This window comes from Cynocephalus volans, chromosome 2 (assembly GCF_027409185.1).
Source record: "Cynocephalus volans isolate mCynVol1 chromosome 2, mCynVol1.pri, whole genome shotgun sequence".
Taxonomy (NCBI): Eukaryota; Metazoa; Chordata; class Mammalia; order Dermoptera; family Cynocephalidae; genus Cynocephalus; species Cynocephalus volans.
This window is the reverse complement of record NC_084461.1, coordinates 149,477,756-149,493,696: the sequence shown is the minus strand read 5'-3', so window position 1 is coordinate 149,493,696 and position 15,941 is coordinate 149,477,756. Positions and strand designations below refer to the sequence as shown.

At 34.2% G+C, this 15,941-nt stretch overlaps 1 protein-coding gene across 1 annotated transcript in view; it reads right to left on the bottom strand.

Moving 5' to 3' along the window:
• Positions 1-15,941, bottom strand: part of RARS1 (arginyl-tRNA synthetase 1) — a 34,626-nt gene that overhangs the window by 12,422 nt on the left and 6,263 nt on the right. The window contains exons 3-12 of the mRNA XM_063086008.1: positions 13,862-14,050; positions 13,534-13,642; positions 12,872-12,972; positions 12,299-12,420; positions 11,190-11,310; positions 8,538-8,667; positions 7,251-7,355; positions 4,962-5,140; positions 4,301-4,410; positions 1,454-1,559 (exon numbers count right to left, since the gene is read on the bottom strand). Coding sequence (XP_062942078.1) covers positions 1,454-1,559; positions 4,301-4,410; positions 4,962-5,140; positions 7,251-7,355; positions 8,538-8,667; positions 11,190-11,310; positions 12,299-12,420; positions 12,872-12,972; positions 13,534-13,642; positions 13,862-14,050 — 1,272 coding nt within the window. The remainder of the gene's footprint in view (positions 1-1,453; positions 1,560-4,300; positions 4,411-4,961; positions 5,141-7,250; positions 7,356-8,537; positions 8,668-11,189; positions 11,311-12,298; positions 12,421-12,871; positions 12,973-13,533; positions 13,643-13,861; positions 14,051-15,941) is intronic.

Here is a 15,941-nt window from a genome sequence, read left to right as displayed (position 1 = left end):
GTTAACCAAGTGTTGGTAAAGACATGGGGCAGTTGGAACTTTCACATATTAGTAGTGGGAAATATAATGGTTACAACTTTCGCCTTGGCAATTTTTAACAAAGTTAAGCATAAGCCAACCCTACAACCCAGCAATGCTGTTCCTAGATATATATCCAAAAGAAAAAGTGTTATGTATCTCTGAAAGGGCTTGAACAATAATGTTTAAATTAGCTTTTTATTCATATTAGCCAACGACTGGAAACAATCCTAATGTCCACCAACAGGACAGATAAAATGTGGTACACATCCATACAACAGACTATTATTAAGTAATAAAAGAAATGAACTACTGATACACATGGAAAAGAGCACATACTTTAAATTTCATTTATATGAAATTCCAAAATAAAATTTCTTGAGTGATGGAAATATATCTTGATCAAGTAATATAACAAGGTGAACACATGTAAAAATTCATTGACTTGTGCACTTTACTGCACACAAATTAACTTAAAAAAATATTAGCTGGGGTGTTCAAATAAATATTTGAACCAAAAGAGAAAGCTTCTCCTCAAAGGACATTTTTTGGTGCTTGGTTCTTTCATGTCTATATCTTACTCTATTCTGTTTCCCCTTCTGTAGTTTTACTCTTCTGTTTATAGTCGTAAGTTCATTCCAAAATGTCACTTCACTCGCTGGAAAGTAAGACATTAAGACCCTCTGCATCCCAATTCTTCACCTCTCCTCTGTTAAAATGATTTTTTTCTTCATGGATATGCTATTTGTCCTAAGTGAATCACTGTACAGTATATGCATGTACTGAAATAACACACTGTACCCCACAAATATGCACAATTAAATTTTATTTATTTATTTATTTAGGCGGCCAGTATGGGGATCCAGACCATTAACCTTGGTGTTATTAAATTTTAAAATAAAACACAAAGGGAAAAAAATTTTTTGTCAACTTTTCATCATTTCAATATAATTCCTCCAAAGTCCACACAAACCCAAGCATATCCTCTCTAAGGGTGCTATGAAAATGAAAGCCTATCATGTTGCCTGCTTTGATGGCTCATCAGTGGCCCTGATGGGTAAGCACTGACTGCTATGCATACTCTACAAAAAGCTCCCAGAGAAGGAATTCAGCAGACGTAGTCTCTAATGTAAACTGTAGACTCAAACCCCTTCAGTCTGCAATATTCTCCCATCATTGGAAACTGCCATTAAGAAGCAGAGATACTACTCCACATTAACAAAGCCACGGTCTTTTCTAATAGCCAAGAACTGTATTTTCAAAATAAATGTTCAGTAATTCACCAAACAAACCTACCGTGCAATAAAATCTGAGCAATATAAGCCTGCCCTAGGTGGACTGACTTCATAATTCTCTTCAGATCTCAATAAAAACAAAAATGAAAAATCACAGCACAATGCATAGTACACATTATGCCAGTAAGGTCTTGGATTACCTTGTCTCTTTCTTTTTCCTTCAACTTGTCCATGGATCGTTTTAGTCCTTCTTCTAGAAGGTCCATTAGGCGCACTGTTTCACCTGAACGTGTTTTAAACTTCTTTCTGAAAACATTTAAAGGCCCCAATCAAGAAGATTTTAAAACAGACCTTTTAACTTAGAAGTATTTGAAAATGAAGGTTTGAGGGACCTGAAAACAAACTGCAACATACACTTGTTCAAATCTCTAAGGTATATTTCTCTGGAGAACTATTAAGAGAGGGCTTAATGCCAATGATAACACTGCCTTATTCTGGTTGGCAACAGGGAGGATGCCAAAAGAAACAAGGTGCTGTCAAGTATCTCTCATCTATAGCCCTCAACTCAAAGCATCCTATGTTCCAGTTCCTAACAGCACTCTCTATGCATTCACCTTTAATACATTCCCTAACAGGGAAAGAAAGAAGATATTTGTCAGTTTGTTCACCTTCCTGGAAAACAAAGTTTGGCTTAGTTGTTTTACTTTTTTAGAAAAATTACTAATATAATACATGTTTGCTTATAAAATTGCTTGCAAAGTCAGCAAATTCTTTACTGAAATCTCACTTGAATTTCTCTATTTAGTGATTCCTCTTGTTCAGTGGTAACCAATCCTGGATGCATATCAGAATCAGCTGGAGAGATTTTAAAAAATAGGACACAGGGCCCCATTAAAATCTACTGAAATCAGAATCTCTGTGGATGGGGCAAAAGCACTTATAAGCACTGCTCTGGGCAGCTGCTCTACTGAAAGCATCTTGAGAAAAAATTTTACCTACTAAACAGAGCAGAAGTTTGCCTGACATCAAGTATATAAATTATCTTTTTCTTTGGTTACAAATCCTTCAAACGTAACGATACAAATAAAACACGCTTTTGACTCTAACAGAAAGCTTACCAAAATAAATGCAATACTTCCTATTAAGTTTTATTTTCAGAGCTTGTCTTAGAAAGGATCTACTTGTCTTTATCACAGAATTAAAACTCCTTTATTATCTTGTAATTACATTAAATATTCCCATGGCTTTCCTTATGCCATACCCTTCTCCCTTGAGAGCAAAACAACTTCCAAATCTTTGATAAAATGAAACTCATCATAAAGCCTAGATAAAATGCTAAAGGAAGCATTCCTTAGTGTTTCTGCTCTGCAATAACTCATCCTTTCAGTTACTCCCTACCTGTGTCTGCCTTGAATTTTTATATTTTGTGTTAGTCTATTCTGACTAGTGGTTCTACTATGATGGGTACACATCTGAACACCAATAGCACTTTTAAAACCTAATACCCACTCTCTGCCTAATTCCCACTTTAGATCTAATAAGTCAGTAACTCCCATGGTAGGGCCTGGCATGTATATTTTCACGGGCTGCACAGGAAATTGCTCTGCTCTGGATGATAGGCTCCTTCAGGTAAGAGGCCATCTCTATGAATCTTTCTGTACATACTGTGCAGCACCCAGCCAACACCATGCACAGCAGGTACTCAATGAAGAGGTGCCCAAGGAATAGTAGGAAGATGATGAAATAAAAGGATATATTTTTTATTACATAAAAACTTAAAATGGTAAAATGCCACTAAAAAATAAATGGCATAATTTGTGAGCATTTTAATGTAAATATTTAAAATATGGTAAGCTTCCACTGGTGGGCTAGGATGCCTCAATTACATGATGCTGAGTGCAGAAACATAAAAAAAAAAAAATTATCAAGAATCCCTTAGCCATTATACGATAAATTAAATGCCAAGATATGAATACTGGTGATAGGTGATAACTGTAGAAAGTAAATTTTATAATTTCAACCAACTGTAGGAATATCATCTAAGTGTCCAAAAAACCACCAGTTAAGAAACAAAGACACTATAAGCAATACTCAACTTGGTTAGTTTTTAAGCACTTTCTTAGGACCATAAACATTGTAAGAACCCAGTGTCTTCTGTTTCCAACAAAGTCTTTGACCTACATATAATTGATATCTAAAATAATACCTTGAGACACACCTAACCTGCCTTTTATACGCTCTATTGGGGCTTTTGTACATTGGTTAGTCAAACATCTTGAGTTAGGAGTTAGTTCATGTGGTTTTTAGAAGCACTACCACCTCTGTGCAATGATAAAATATTTAAGTCTTGTTGACAAATCAAAGATGTCACAGATTTTAAGAGGCATGCTGATTAAATGGCAAGTGATCCTAAGACACTAGTGAGTATAAGATGTTAAAATGTGAAATATTTTGTGTCTTTGAATTGGCAAATACTGTATATAAATATTTGATTTTACTTACCTTTTTATTTCATAAACACTGAGCAGAATGTGGGGGAATGATTAGAAAATAGAAAAACTGAAAGTATAGACATTGATATGAAGGTCTCAATAAATTTAATAAAAGCAGTGAATCTTAAAACTCAATTGGAATTTCAATAAATCTATACCTTTTGACCAAGTGTTCAACTGTGAAGGAAAAAACAGAGACATTTACAAAATGCTTAGACTATACTGTTAAATATTTCTGTGTGAAATCTGAGGAGGTGCTGTTATTATAGATTTTGTAATTTACATCTGTGGGAGTGGAAACACCTTTATAATCTGGTAAGTCTGCACTCTTTCTTTCATTCAACTTTGTACATACTGTATCTCCCTAAGAGGATACATTCTCTGGCAGTGATGAGACATAGGTATAAAACAGCTCAACTTGGCTAATCATTACAGCATATGTAGATAAAATTGTGGACTTTCTTAATTCTAATATAGTATCAAATAAAACATAGCTTCTTCCAAGGAAATGTGGGAATCAGTTATTTCACTACCATTTTGATTTACCAGACTTACTTGTCTTCCCCTAGCACCACACCAAATCCAGCATGGGACACTCGAGTTACTTTAGGGTCATACCAACCAATCATTTGAGCAGCAGCAAATATTGTCTGGAAGTGCACAGACTACAAAGCAACAGAAATAGAAAGTTACTTGCTAGTTTTCTAATAATAATAATAATAATAATAATAATAATAAAAAAGACTTAGGCTCTTGTGCTTAGGAATAAAGATTTATAAAATTCAAATCACAAATTTTGTGAGGCAAGTGTTATTATAAAAGCTTTTTTTATTCCCTACATAAGAGAAACAGTAAGAGCAAGACTGTTATACTTTCTATGTTCAAAGGTTTTAGAAGCAACTGAATTAAGGGCAGGTTCATATGCAATAACTTCAATTAAATTTTAGGTCTCGCAACAACCCTATCAATAGGAACAATCGCTGTGGTTCAGAGAAGTAACCTTTTCCAGTTTGTGAAGAAAAGCTGGAAAGCTGGGAAGTGTCTAGGTTTGGCTAGGTTCAAACTCTGTTCTTTCTCCTATGTTACACCAATGTTCTGAATCTTAGTCTTTGGGGAACATTTATACAGTTTTCCAGTGCCAAATGCCAACAACCTTACCATACTGTCTCTCCTCCAAGCAGACAATGTAAGAACATATAAAAATCTACCAACTTACTTGTCCACTGTCCACCACATAGATAATCATATCTGCTTTTTCCTCTAATAGTCTTTGTTTAATAGCAGCCAGGTCAGATGTATCATAGGTATAGCCTCCATCGGATTTTACTATGGTTAGTGGTATGGAACACCCTGGGACAAACACAATCTTTCTGCCATCATCTACTTGCACAAATCCTAGAAAAAAAAACTTTATTAGTAATGTTAGAAGAATCCTCAAGGAATAAGAATGTTTAGTCATTCTAAGACTGTAAACAGTCATTCTAGGATTATTTTAGAAAATATTTACTAGAGAGCTGAAGAAATCACAGAATTGTTTTCTTACCAGGATATACTAGAAGCCTTGGAAAATGGCTACTGTCACGGTTGTCGTGCTGTCGGGGCACAGGTCAGATATCCTGGCAGTTTTCTAGACTCACACTACACTTGGCTCCCTAACTCTTTATAGAACACCTCACTGGGGCCCACCTGCTCAGTAGGCCCCAAAAATGAAAATCTGTGCTTTATTTCCAAGATGGAGCCATAACTTTCCTCTTGGAGAAAGATGCAATTCCTATACTGACCTCTTACAATATGCTAAAAAGAAGTTAACACTGTCACAGGTTCCAGGAAACAAACATGGCAGGATTTAGCACTTGGTATAAGCAGTGGAAAGAAAAAATAAAAATGTTTATATACTCATGATGAAAAAGGCAAAATTCTTGGATGCACGAAGGGACATGAAAGAATATGATGATAATAACAAAAGTGTTTGAGTATTACTATGTGCCATATACTGTACTAAGTCTTAAATTTAACCTTTACAGTAACTGTATGCAGTATATAATTCTATGATTTCTTACAGTTTAGGAAACTGAGGCTTAGTAAGGTAAAGGCACTATAAAATAGTGGTTAAAAATGTAAACTCTGGGGCCGATCCCGTGGCGCACTCGGGAGAGTGCGGCACTGGGAGCGCAGCAGTGCTCCCGCCGCGGGTTCGGATCCTATATAAGGATGGCCGGTGCGCTCACTGGCTGAGCGCGGTACGGCCGGTCACAAAAAGACAAAAAAAAAAAAAAAAAAAAAAAAAAAAAAAAAATGTAAACTCTGAAGCTAGACTGCCTAGGTTTGAATCTCAGACTTGTCACTTATTAGCTATATGACCTTGAAAGTTACTAACTACCCTATGCCTGCTTTCTCATAAAAACAAAACAAAAAACCAGAAAATCCAATTTGAGGGGGCTACTGCTAGACAAAAATGGGACAAGCTGAGCATTACAAAGAATAATAAAGGCGAATAATTGAAAAATATAACATATATTAAATCCCATTCACAATAATGCTAAAATCAAACAACTTGCTTGTCATATCTAGAGATGCTAAGAAATGAATCTTTTATTCTGACAATTGATAAATAAAAGTAATCAAGCACTTATACTACCTGTCTTATATGAACTGTACCTCAGGCAAACCAAGACAATTAGGTGACCAAATTCTGCATAGGAGAATCCCAAGTGACAAATGGAGTAGGAATAACAGAACACTACCATTTTCCAACTGTTAATGGAAACAGTAGTGGATCAAAGTTATCATCATAAATAGTTGTTAAAACCAGTAGGGAAAAGTCTGATGGAGAAATTTATGGATAAAGCAGGCTGACAGCATCCGAACTCACCAATCAATGTTAACATCACAGAAAGAAAGCCAACGATACATTGCTTATAATTTGCAAATAAAAGAAAAGCCAAAAAACCCCCCAAAAACCACAAACCAGAATCTAATGAAGCCTCTTTGGAAAATACAGATAGAGGAATTATGTTAAATAATACCATATGGGAAATTCCGTAGGACAAACAGCCATTTCTTCAACAATAAAAGAAATAAAAAAGGTAGGGGGTGGCTATGGATTTATAGAACTTAAGATACAAACCAAACAAATGTAATGTGCAGACTCTAAAAAAACTAATAATTAAAAAAGTTGCAAATCAATTTTGGACAGTTGAACTCTATTTCATGGTAGTAAAAATTACTATGAATTTTCTTGGTGTGATAATGGTACTGTAGTTTTCAGGTGGGAGGAAGGGCCTGTTCTTTCAGAGACCTATACCAAAGTAGTTATGGATGAAATTATATGATGTAAGCAGTGTGTGTGGAAGATTCAGATATAATAAGGTTGGCCATTATTCATACTCATTAAAGCTGGGTGATGAGTACATGAAGTTGAGGGTTACTATAAATTCTCTCCACTTTTGCCTATGTTTGAAAATTTCTATAATAAAAAGTTAAAAAAAAAAAGTAGAGAGCTTACCTTTATCTTCAAATTCCTTTACAACATCATTCATCCTATCTTGATAAAAAGATTCTCCTCTCTCTATCAATGAGATGTCCAATGCATCATAGATTTTATTAAACTCTAGGGAAAAATAAAGAGGAATAAAGATAAAAATAAATTTTTATTGCCATCAAATAAAGAAAATGCATTATAATTTAAAAAAACAGGACACACACCTTACATTAAATTTATTATTTAATCACAACATTTGAAAGGAAGAAATTAATTACATAAAAAATTTATGATACAGAACATTACATACATGCTGCCATTGTGGAAAAGTGGAAAGAATATGGTAAGAGACACATCAAAATATTAACAGTTGGTAGGACTATAAATAATTTTATTTTCTTTTTTGCCTTTATACTTTTTTTGCATAAGGAACATGTACTGTACTTCTGGTATAACCCTTTTTCTTTTAATGCTTATTGGTACATATTTGTGGGGTACAGTGTATTGTTTCAATACATGCATATACTATACATTGATTCACTTAGGGTAGAAAGCACATCTTTGTACCCATTTTTACTTATTTTTTTTAACACTTGAGAATCTCCTGTTATTGACTAACTTTTAAAAAATTAATTCTTAAAAAACGTAAACAAGAAGAAAAAATAAAAGCCTTTCCTATTTGGAAATATTTCAAATTATTTACTGAGTTTTCTTACAGTTTTTCCTAATTTGTACCATTTACCTGTCTGTCTAGCTATATATTCATCAGTAACACTGTAGCATTATAAAACATTTTACTATCCAGTGCTGAAAACCAGTCATCATTAGTCTTCTTTTTCAAATATTCTACTGACTATTCTCATCTATTTACTAATCAAAGTGATCTTTAAAATTATTTTGTCAAGTCTGAAACCTTGAAATTGCCTTAAAACTTTGAGAACTAGGAACCTTGGCATGGCACCCTACTCAAACATTCTGTTACTTCTTGTTGTATATTTCTCTTCATCTTGGTCGTACACATTTCTGGATAAATTCATTCCTAAGAATTTTATAGTTTTGGTTGCTACTGTCAATAGGATCTTTCTTTTTCCTTTCTAATTAATTTTTGCTAACTTCTAAGAAAGATAAGTTTTGCACCTGACTTATTATTAAACTTTTTTATTAGTTGTTTCAGTTCCAGAAAAATGTTTAAAAAAAATCTATTTGCCTCTCTTCAAAAGTTTAAAATGTCAAGGTCAATTCTGAATAAAGACTAAAGAAAACTATATGCATAGTATTTGCTAGATGAATGAACAAAGTCTAGAAACTCACCTTGGCGGGAGATATCACAGATAAGCTTCCAAGCTTTTGTAATATCTGGACTTTTACTCTGGAGTAGAACTACACAATGATATGCTCGCTTCTTAAATTCCTCCTCAGTATCAAACCTCTTCTTAGATTCCTGTGTTTTAACAAAAAAGTAAAAGTTGTAAAAAGACCAAATCTTGTATTTCTAGATAAAGAATTTATTCATTATTCATTTCTAAAAACACACACACATACACAGAGTGAAAAAGTGAAGATTTAGAACTCCAGAACAAGTGCTCTGCCTCAATAGTTAAGAATATTGTTACAACTGAATATGTCAAAGAACCCTATTATTTCTTTTGAAATCATTTTTCTTGAAAATACAAAAATCTCACCCTAGTCCTCCCTCTACTTTTCCAATTCACAAAAGCCTACTTCACACTAATACTTCTGTGTTCAAGGAGAGTTAATAATGAACTGCTAACAGGTAGGACTGAATTTTCTGTGCCCCATTCTCTCTTTTGAATATGGTCTTTAATTAATTTTTTAAGTTTAAAATAAAAAAATTGATAATCCCACCCCAAACTACTCAGTAACAACATTTTGGTGTATAACTCCAGATATTTCTTTGCAAATACACATCTGTTTTAACAAAAATTGGCAATAGCTTTTCTTTACTAGCAATGTATCACGAACATTTTCTTGCAATAATAGATCTGCTTCCTTATATTCAAAGTACAGGGCTACAAGAGATGACTTTATCAATAATTATTTTACCAGTCTCATATCAGTAAATATTTGACTAATTTTCAATTTTTCATTAGAAAACACTTATGAAAAGACAAAAAAAAAAAAAAAAAAAAAAAAAAAAAAAAAAACCCAACCAAAAGCCAAAAAATCCCACAAATGTTTACTTTTTAATGTAGCAATCTTATTTTTGGTATCTATTATAAGGAAATAATTTTTTTTTTTAAAAGATGACCGGTAAGGGGATCTTAACCCTTGACTTGGTGTTGTGAGCACCACGCTCAGCCAGTGAGCGAACCGGCCATCCGTATATGGGATCCGAACCTGGGGCCTTGGTGTTCTCAGCACCACACTCTCCCGAGTGAGCCACGGGCCGGCCCATAAGGAAATAATTTTAAAAAGGGAAAAAAACCCACATGTATGAAGTTATTTACTGGATAGTGCCTCCCCCAAAATGGAAAAAAAAATTCAGTAGGGGATTAATGGTAACTTTGGTATACCAATCCAACAAAACAATGTGCAGTCATACCATAAAGTAACATGCAAAAGTTTACAATAAAATGTTAAATAAGCACAATACAAAAACTATATTATAATGATAAACGATGCAATAAATGTTTGTAGACAGATAAGTCAAGAAGGAGGCAAAGAAAGGTGACCCATATGGGTGATTAAAAATTATGGATGACTTGTAAATGTGTCTTTTAAAAATGGTTCTTGCCAGAACTGAGGTTACCAAAGGTGGGAGAGGGGGAGGGGGAGGGGGGTTAGCTAGAAATTGGTAAAAGGCCACAAAAAAAAGATTACATTGTGTAATGCTGAATATACTAATTATCCTGATTTCAGCATCACATATTGCACACAGGTACTGATATTCAATATGGTACCCCACAGATATGTACAAAAAAAGAAGTAAATGAAAATAAAAAAGTGACCCTTAGGTTAAAAAAAACATAACAACAGCAAAACTGTTCTTGGAGGCTGGCTGATTAGCTCAGTTGGTTAGAGTGTGGTATTATAACACCAAAGTCAAGGGTTCAGATCCCCATATTAGCCAGCTGCCAAAAAAACAAAAAACTGTTCTTACATATAGTTAATAATATCCTCAAAATTATAAAATTGAGAACAGCATCAACAAATCTTAAATACTAAAATGTATTTTGATTAACAAAACCCTAAATTCACTTAACAATAGGTAATGTGGTAGAATTTAATTTTTAACATACACCAATAAATAAAGCAAATAAGAAATATTAAAGGGTAGGGATGGCTATTTCTATGAGAACAATCAAATGCAATAAATCCAGTTTGTGTTTCTATGTACACAACACACTACAATGAACCTTGGGGGTGAGGAGTGGGGTGCGGGGGTGGCTCTTTCTAAGCACACAACCAAATACAATAGATCAAGGAATCTAAAAGAATTCAGTTTTTCAAGTAGGTAAACTAAATGATATGGCTTTTTATTTTCATTCACGTGATGTCATATCATTATGGCTAGGCCAATGTACGTGAACAAAGTTAATGTTTATTAAGTAATTTAAGTTCAGGAGAGTGTCATTTATATATAGAGATTAGGACATGGGTGGAACAATGGCCTTCAGAAGTTGAGCAACTTTCAGGGCTGGCCTGTGGCTCATTTGGGAGACTGTGGTGCTGATAACACCAAGGCCAAGGGTTTGGATCCCTATATAGGGATGGCCGGTTAGCTCACTTGGGAGAGCGTGGTGCTATCAACACCAAGTCAAGGATCAAGATCTCCTTACCGGTCATCTTTCAAGAAAAAAAAAAAAAAAAAAAAAAAAAGAAGTTGAGCAACTTTCATTAACTCTATAGTAACCTTAAATACCATTTTGAACTCCCTAGGGAAAATGGATTAATTATGATGAATGCTAAGCACACAAATAATAACAATAAATGGTATCAAACCTTATAAAAGGCCTGAAGATCCCCAATAGGAGGTGAAACTGTTAGATAATCTGGAAATTTATCTTGTAGATGAGCAATGAGCATGCCAAACTGGGTCCCCCAATCTCCTATATGGTTTAACCTAATACCAAAGAACATAAAATCACTTAAAAAAAAGATAAAGATGTTTAAATTAGAGGAATTATATTCTAATAGAAACCACTAACATTTAAGTGCCAGTACATCACATTTGGTAATATCTATTTACTTGGCTGTTTACTCAACTGGTCTATAAACTTCACAACAGGGGAAGACTATGTTATGTTCAGCTCTATATACCCAGTAACAGAGTCTGCACATAGCAGGCATCCAGGATTTATTGCATGAAAAAATATCCTATCAATGGACCTTACTCTGTTTATTGTGTAGCTAACTGGAACAATGACAGCTGAGCCAATGTTGGCCATTCCCACAATTTTATGAAAATTTAACTTTTCAACCAATTATCTTGTTATAATTTAGACCAATGGTTACCAAATGTCAATGGACAAAATTCCTCAAAATACCTCAAAATAGTGTCCATCTAACAACTTCTCATTCCTCTCTGCTTTTATCTAATCCCAGACCACCAAGTCATCTCTCAACTGGATTATGACAGCCTCATCAGTCATTACACTATAGTCTCCCTTCGTTGCCTATCTTCTTCACAGCAGCCAGAGTAATCTTTAATTAGATCATATTGCTCCACTAATTAAAACTTCCCAGTGGCTTCCCATCACACTTAGAATAAAATCCCAATTTCTTACCATGGTCTACAAGGCCCAACATAGTCTGTTTCTTGCCTACCTCTCCCCCTACTAGAATATAAACCCCTACTATATAGGAGGCACTAAAGAAATATCTGTGGAATGAATGGAGGAGCTTCATCCTTGGTTCCACCCCACAAGAGTCTAAAAAAAGTAAAAAAGCAAAAAAAGTTCAGAGGAGGAGCCCAGGACATATTTGCTAAGTTTACTGGGTGATTATAAAGCAGAACTAACTCATGAGCCACTGATTTAGTCAAAGATTCTTTCTCAAGTGAGGTGTTTCACTTTGTATAGAAATTTCCAAGCAAAGGCAAGAGCACGTACCTTAGCACGTCATATCCTGCAAATTCAAAGAGGCGGCACATACTCTCTCCTATGATAGTTGACCTGAGGTGGCCTACATGCATCTCTTTAGCTAAGTTGGGAGAGGAAAAGTCAACTATAACCTGGGATAGACAATAAAAAGAGAAAGAGATGTTTAAAAGGGGCAGACACAATTTATTCTGCTAACAAATTCATTAATAACATAATTACTAATAAATAATAAATAATAAACTCAGACAAACATTAACTTGGGCTGTAATTCAACTGTGTTAGATTTTCTGATGGACATTATTAACTAAAAAAAAAAATTCATTTCCACAAATTATCTATCCTCTACTTCAGCAATACCTGTGTAAGTATCAGCTGGCTACTTCAAATACCTTGCAAAATGAAGTGGGAAAAAAAATCAGGTAACACGCAAGACTCAAGAGAAAGGCTACTTCACAATTACTTCCATAATCCCAAATATTAATGTTTAAATCTCAATGTAAAAAGTGAAAGCCATTCCTAGTTATAGCACTTTCCACACAATTCTAAGATGATTAATACATCAATAGACGATTGTACATATACCCTTTTATTTTCTCCAAGAGCAGGTAGTTGAACTCCATTCACCAAGAGATTGGTCAACTGTTGTGATACAAAATCCTTTCTTAAGTGGACATTAATAAAACCTAATGGACAGAAGAGATAAAATATCAGATAATTCCATCTTGAATGACTGCGCACCCCAAAGGATTTTCTCAATTTCATTTATGTTGGTCCAGAGTGCTGAGCTAGTTCTGGTCAAACTCTTCAGGATTCCAACACCACTTGGGGCCTTGACTTGAGCACTTTTGTAAGCTCCTATTTCAACATTTATTTCAAACTTTTACCACTCTCCCAAAAGCTTCCAACTTAATTCAGAGCCCCCTCACTTTCAGCAAATGATTTGGTTTGCCTCGAAACAGAAAAAAAAGGGCTCTTTCACCACAGGCTTTCCCATTATTTATTCCCTTTCTGCTGATGAAAAACTCAATCACAGGGAGGTAAAGTAAGTCATCCAAGATCAGGCAGCTAAGTGGTAGCTGGGTCTAGACTAAAACCTTGATTTCCTAACTCACAATCCAAGGTGCTTTCACCATTTTATTCAGTATATAAATTTCAACCCTCTATTTAAATTGGTTTTCATTTTCTCATTTCAAAAAGGACTTATCAAAAATACAACTATTAAGAAGAATAACATTATGTCATACCAGGACCAGCAATTTCAACTTTTTCAATACATTCATTGTCTGGGAGGTGCTTGGTAATGTTTTCAGCAATTTCTCTTGGATTAACTTTCTGTTCCTTCGTTTTGAGCATCTATAACACAATATAGAAATTCATTTCACAACAGATTTCATCAGGTTACTTGGAAATGCACAACTGACAAAGCATGAGATGAATTTTACATAAAACCTATCGAAAGGCAGAAGCAGAGAAGTCACTGAGAATACAACAATTTGCTATTATTTATGTAAACAGTAATGATAATACTTAAGAAAATCAAATCACCAAGAGTGAGTCATAATAATACATCACCTGAGAAATACCCATAGCACTATTACACTGATAATCCCCAAACTTGGGCTGTTGACTTGGTGTCACTAGCAGAGGAGGGTTTTCCAAATTCGGATATGCAGCTTTAATGGCACAACCAAAGAGCTCTTGTAGGCGGTTATTGATGTTCATCATATTTTTAGTTGGTTTGCTCCTTTCTGCTTGAAGACTCTAGGAAAAGAATGAAAATATGTCAATAAAGTACTACATCATCATACAAAATTTCCCCAAATATTGTGAGAAATGTTCAAATATCTTGAGAAGAAACAAAAGGAAACATGCACTCATAATGCGATGCTCTCAAATCTGAGATGTGTTGAGACACATAATAGGTCAAGTCCTTCCTAGGCATCTAAGATATGGATAAGAAATGCCCTGAGGTCTTACTTTCTACATTTGTTTTATCAGAAACTGGGAGGAGGGAGTAAAAAGGAATGATTGAATCCTCTTTTCAGCTTCTCCAAAGCTCTGAGAAAATAATAGTGTAAAATTAGCCCTACATTACTTCATATCAAATACTGGAAGTAAAAACTCAATGAACAAAAAAAAACAAAAAATGCATTCAAAGGAGCTAATATCAATATGCCAGAAAAATTAGTTTTGTCTTATTGTTAAATAATCCCATGTTGGACCTACTCCTTCCTACCTCCTATTTCTAATTTCCCTTGAAGTGTAATATGTTCATTTAAGATGGTGTATAATTATCTCTATTACTGCACTTATCATACACAAAATTCTGTTTCCACCACTAGCCTGCTGGATGCAGGGAAAGTGTCTAGTTCATGGCTCTATCCCTGGTACCTAGCATTGTACCTACTATATAGCAAGATATCAAAAAATGGTGAATAAACACATATGCTTTTAATGGAATACAAATGAAAATGCTGCCTATGCAGTCATCACAATCTTAGGTTAATCAAAATGCCAATGTTGTGAAATATTAGCAGCAACAATGAAAGCTAATATTCAAGTATGTACTGTCAAGATCTGAGCCAAGACCATTATTTGCATGCATTAGCTTATTCCATCTACACAACAAAATTGAGTTTCTTACTATTATCATGATTTCCATGTAAGCTAGAGATTAAGTAAGTTGCCAAAGATAAAGAATAAGTGGTAATGCCAGGATTCAAACTGAAGTCTACCAGAATGGGGAGTCCAAGTTCTGTTATTATCATCCCTATCTTCATCACCATAAGAAATCATAACCTTAAACTTACTAAAACTTCATTTTAAGTTTTTAATCAATAATTTATTTCCTCTGTGGTAACATACCCAAAAAAGGGAAGATATGATTTTCACAACCTGAAGATTTCTAATGCAAATACTAAAGTTACTTAGATATAATCATAAGACCAAAGCTTACTGTAATAAATTTCGACTTTTTATTTTTAAAGGATAGGGTAACAGGTATGTATGTATGTTTTGGGGTATATACATATTATACACAGGCATGCACACACGAAACCCACTGTACTTGATTTTTGTACCATGCAAATTAATATTTAATTATAATCAATTTAACACTTTTTCTCTACCTGTCTCATATGTGTAAGTCTTTTTCTCCCCCAAAATGGTAAGCTCCATGATGTTAAGAAATATTATATATGGTATGAGCATCTCTGCTATAACTTGATATAAGCATTCTGAAAAACCTCACATTATGCAAAAATTACATCCTAAAAACAACAGAGCTTTTGAGAAAATTAGGAGTAGAAGTAGATTACTCAAAATCTATGTGACTTTGTAACATGAGAACTATCACAACAGTAACCCTAAAGTCATCAGTGGTAAAGAGATCTGTAACTCCTAATAAATAAGTAATAAATAAATACAAGACTTTATCTTAAAAAAAAGATATGATACAACAAGCAAACAGAAAGGACATTGTTGGGGGGAGGGGGGGAGGGAGAAGGGAGGGAGGTTTTGGTGATGGGGAGCAATAATCAGCTACAATGTATATCGACAAAATAAAATTAAAAAAAATAAATAAATAAATAAATAAATAAATATTAAAAAAAAAAAAAAAAAAAGATATGGACAGCTCAATAGAAGGGGGTAT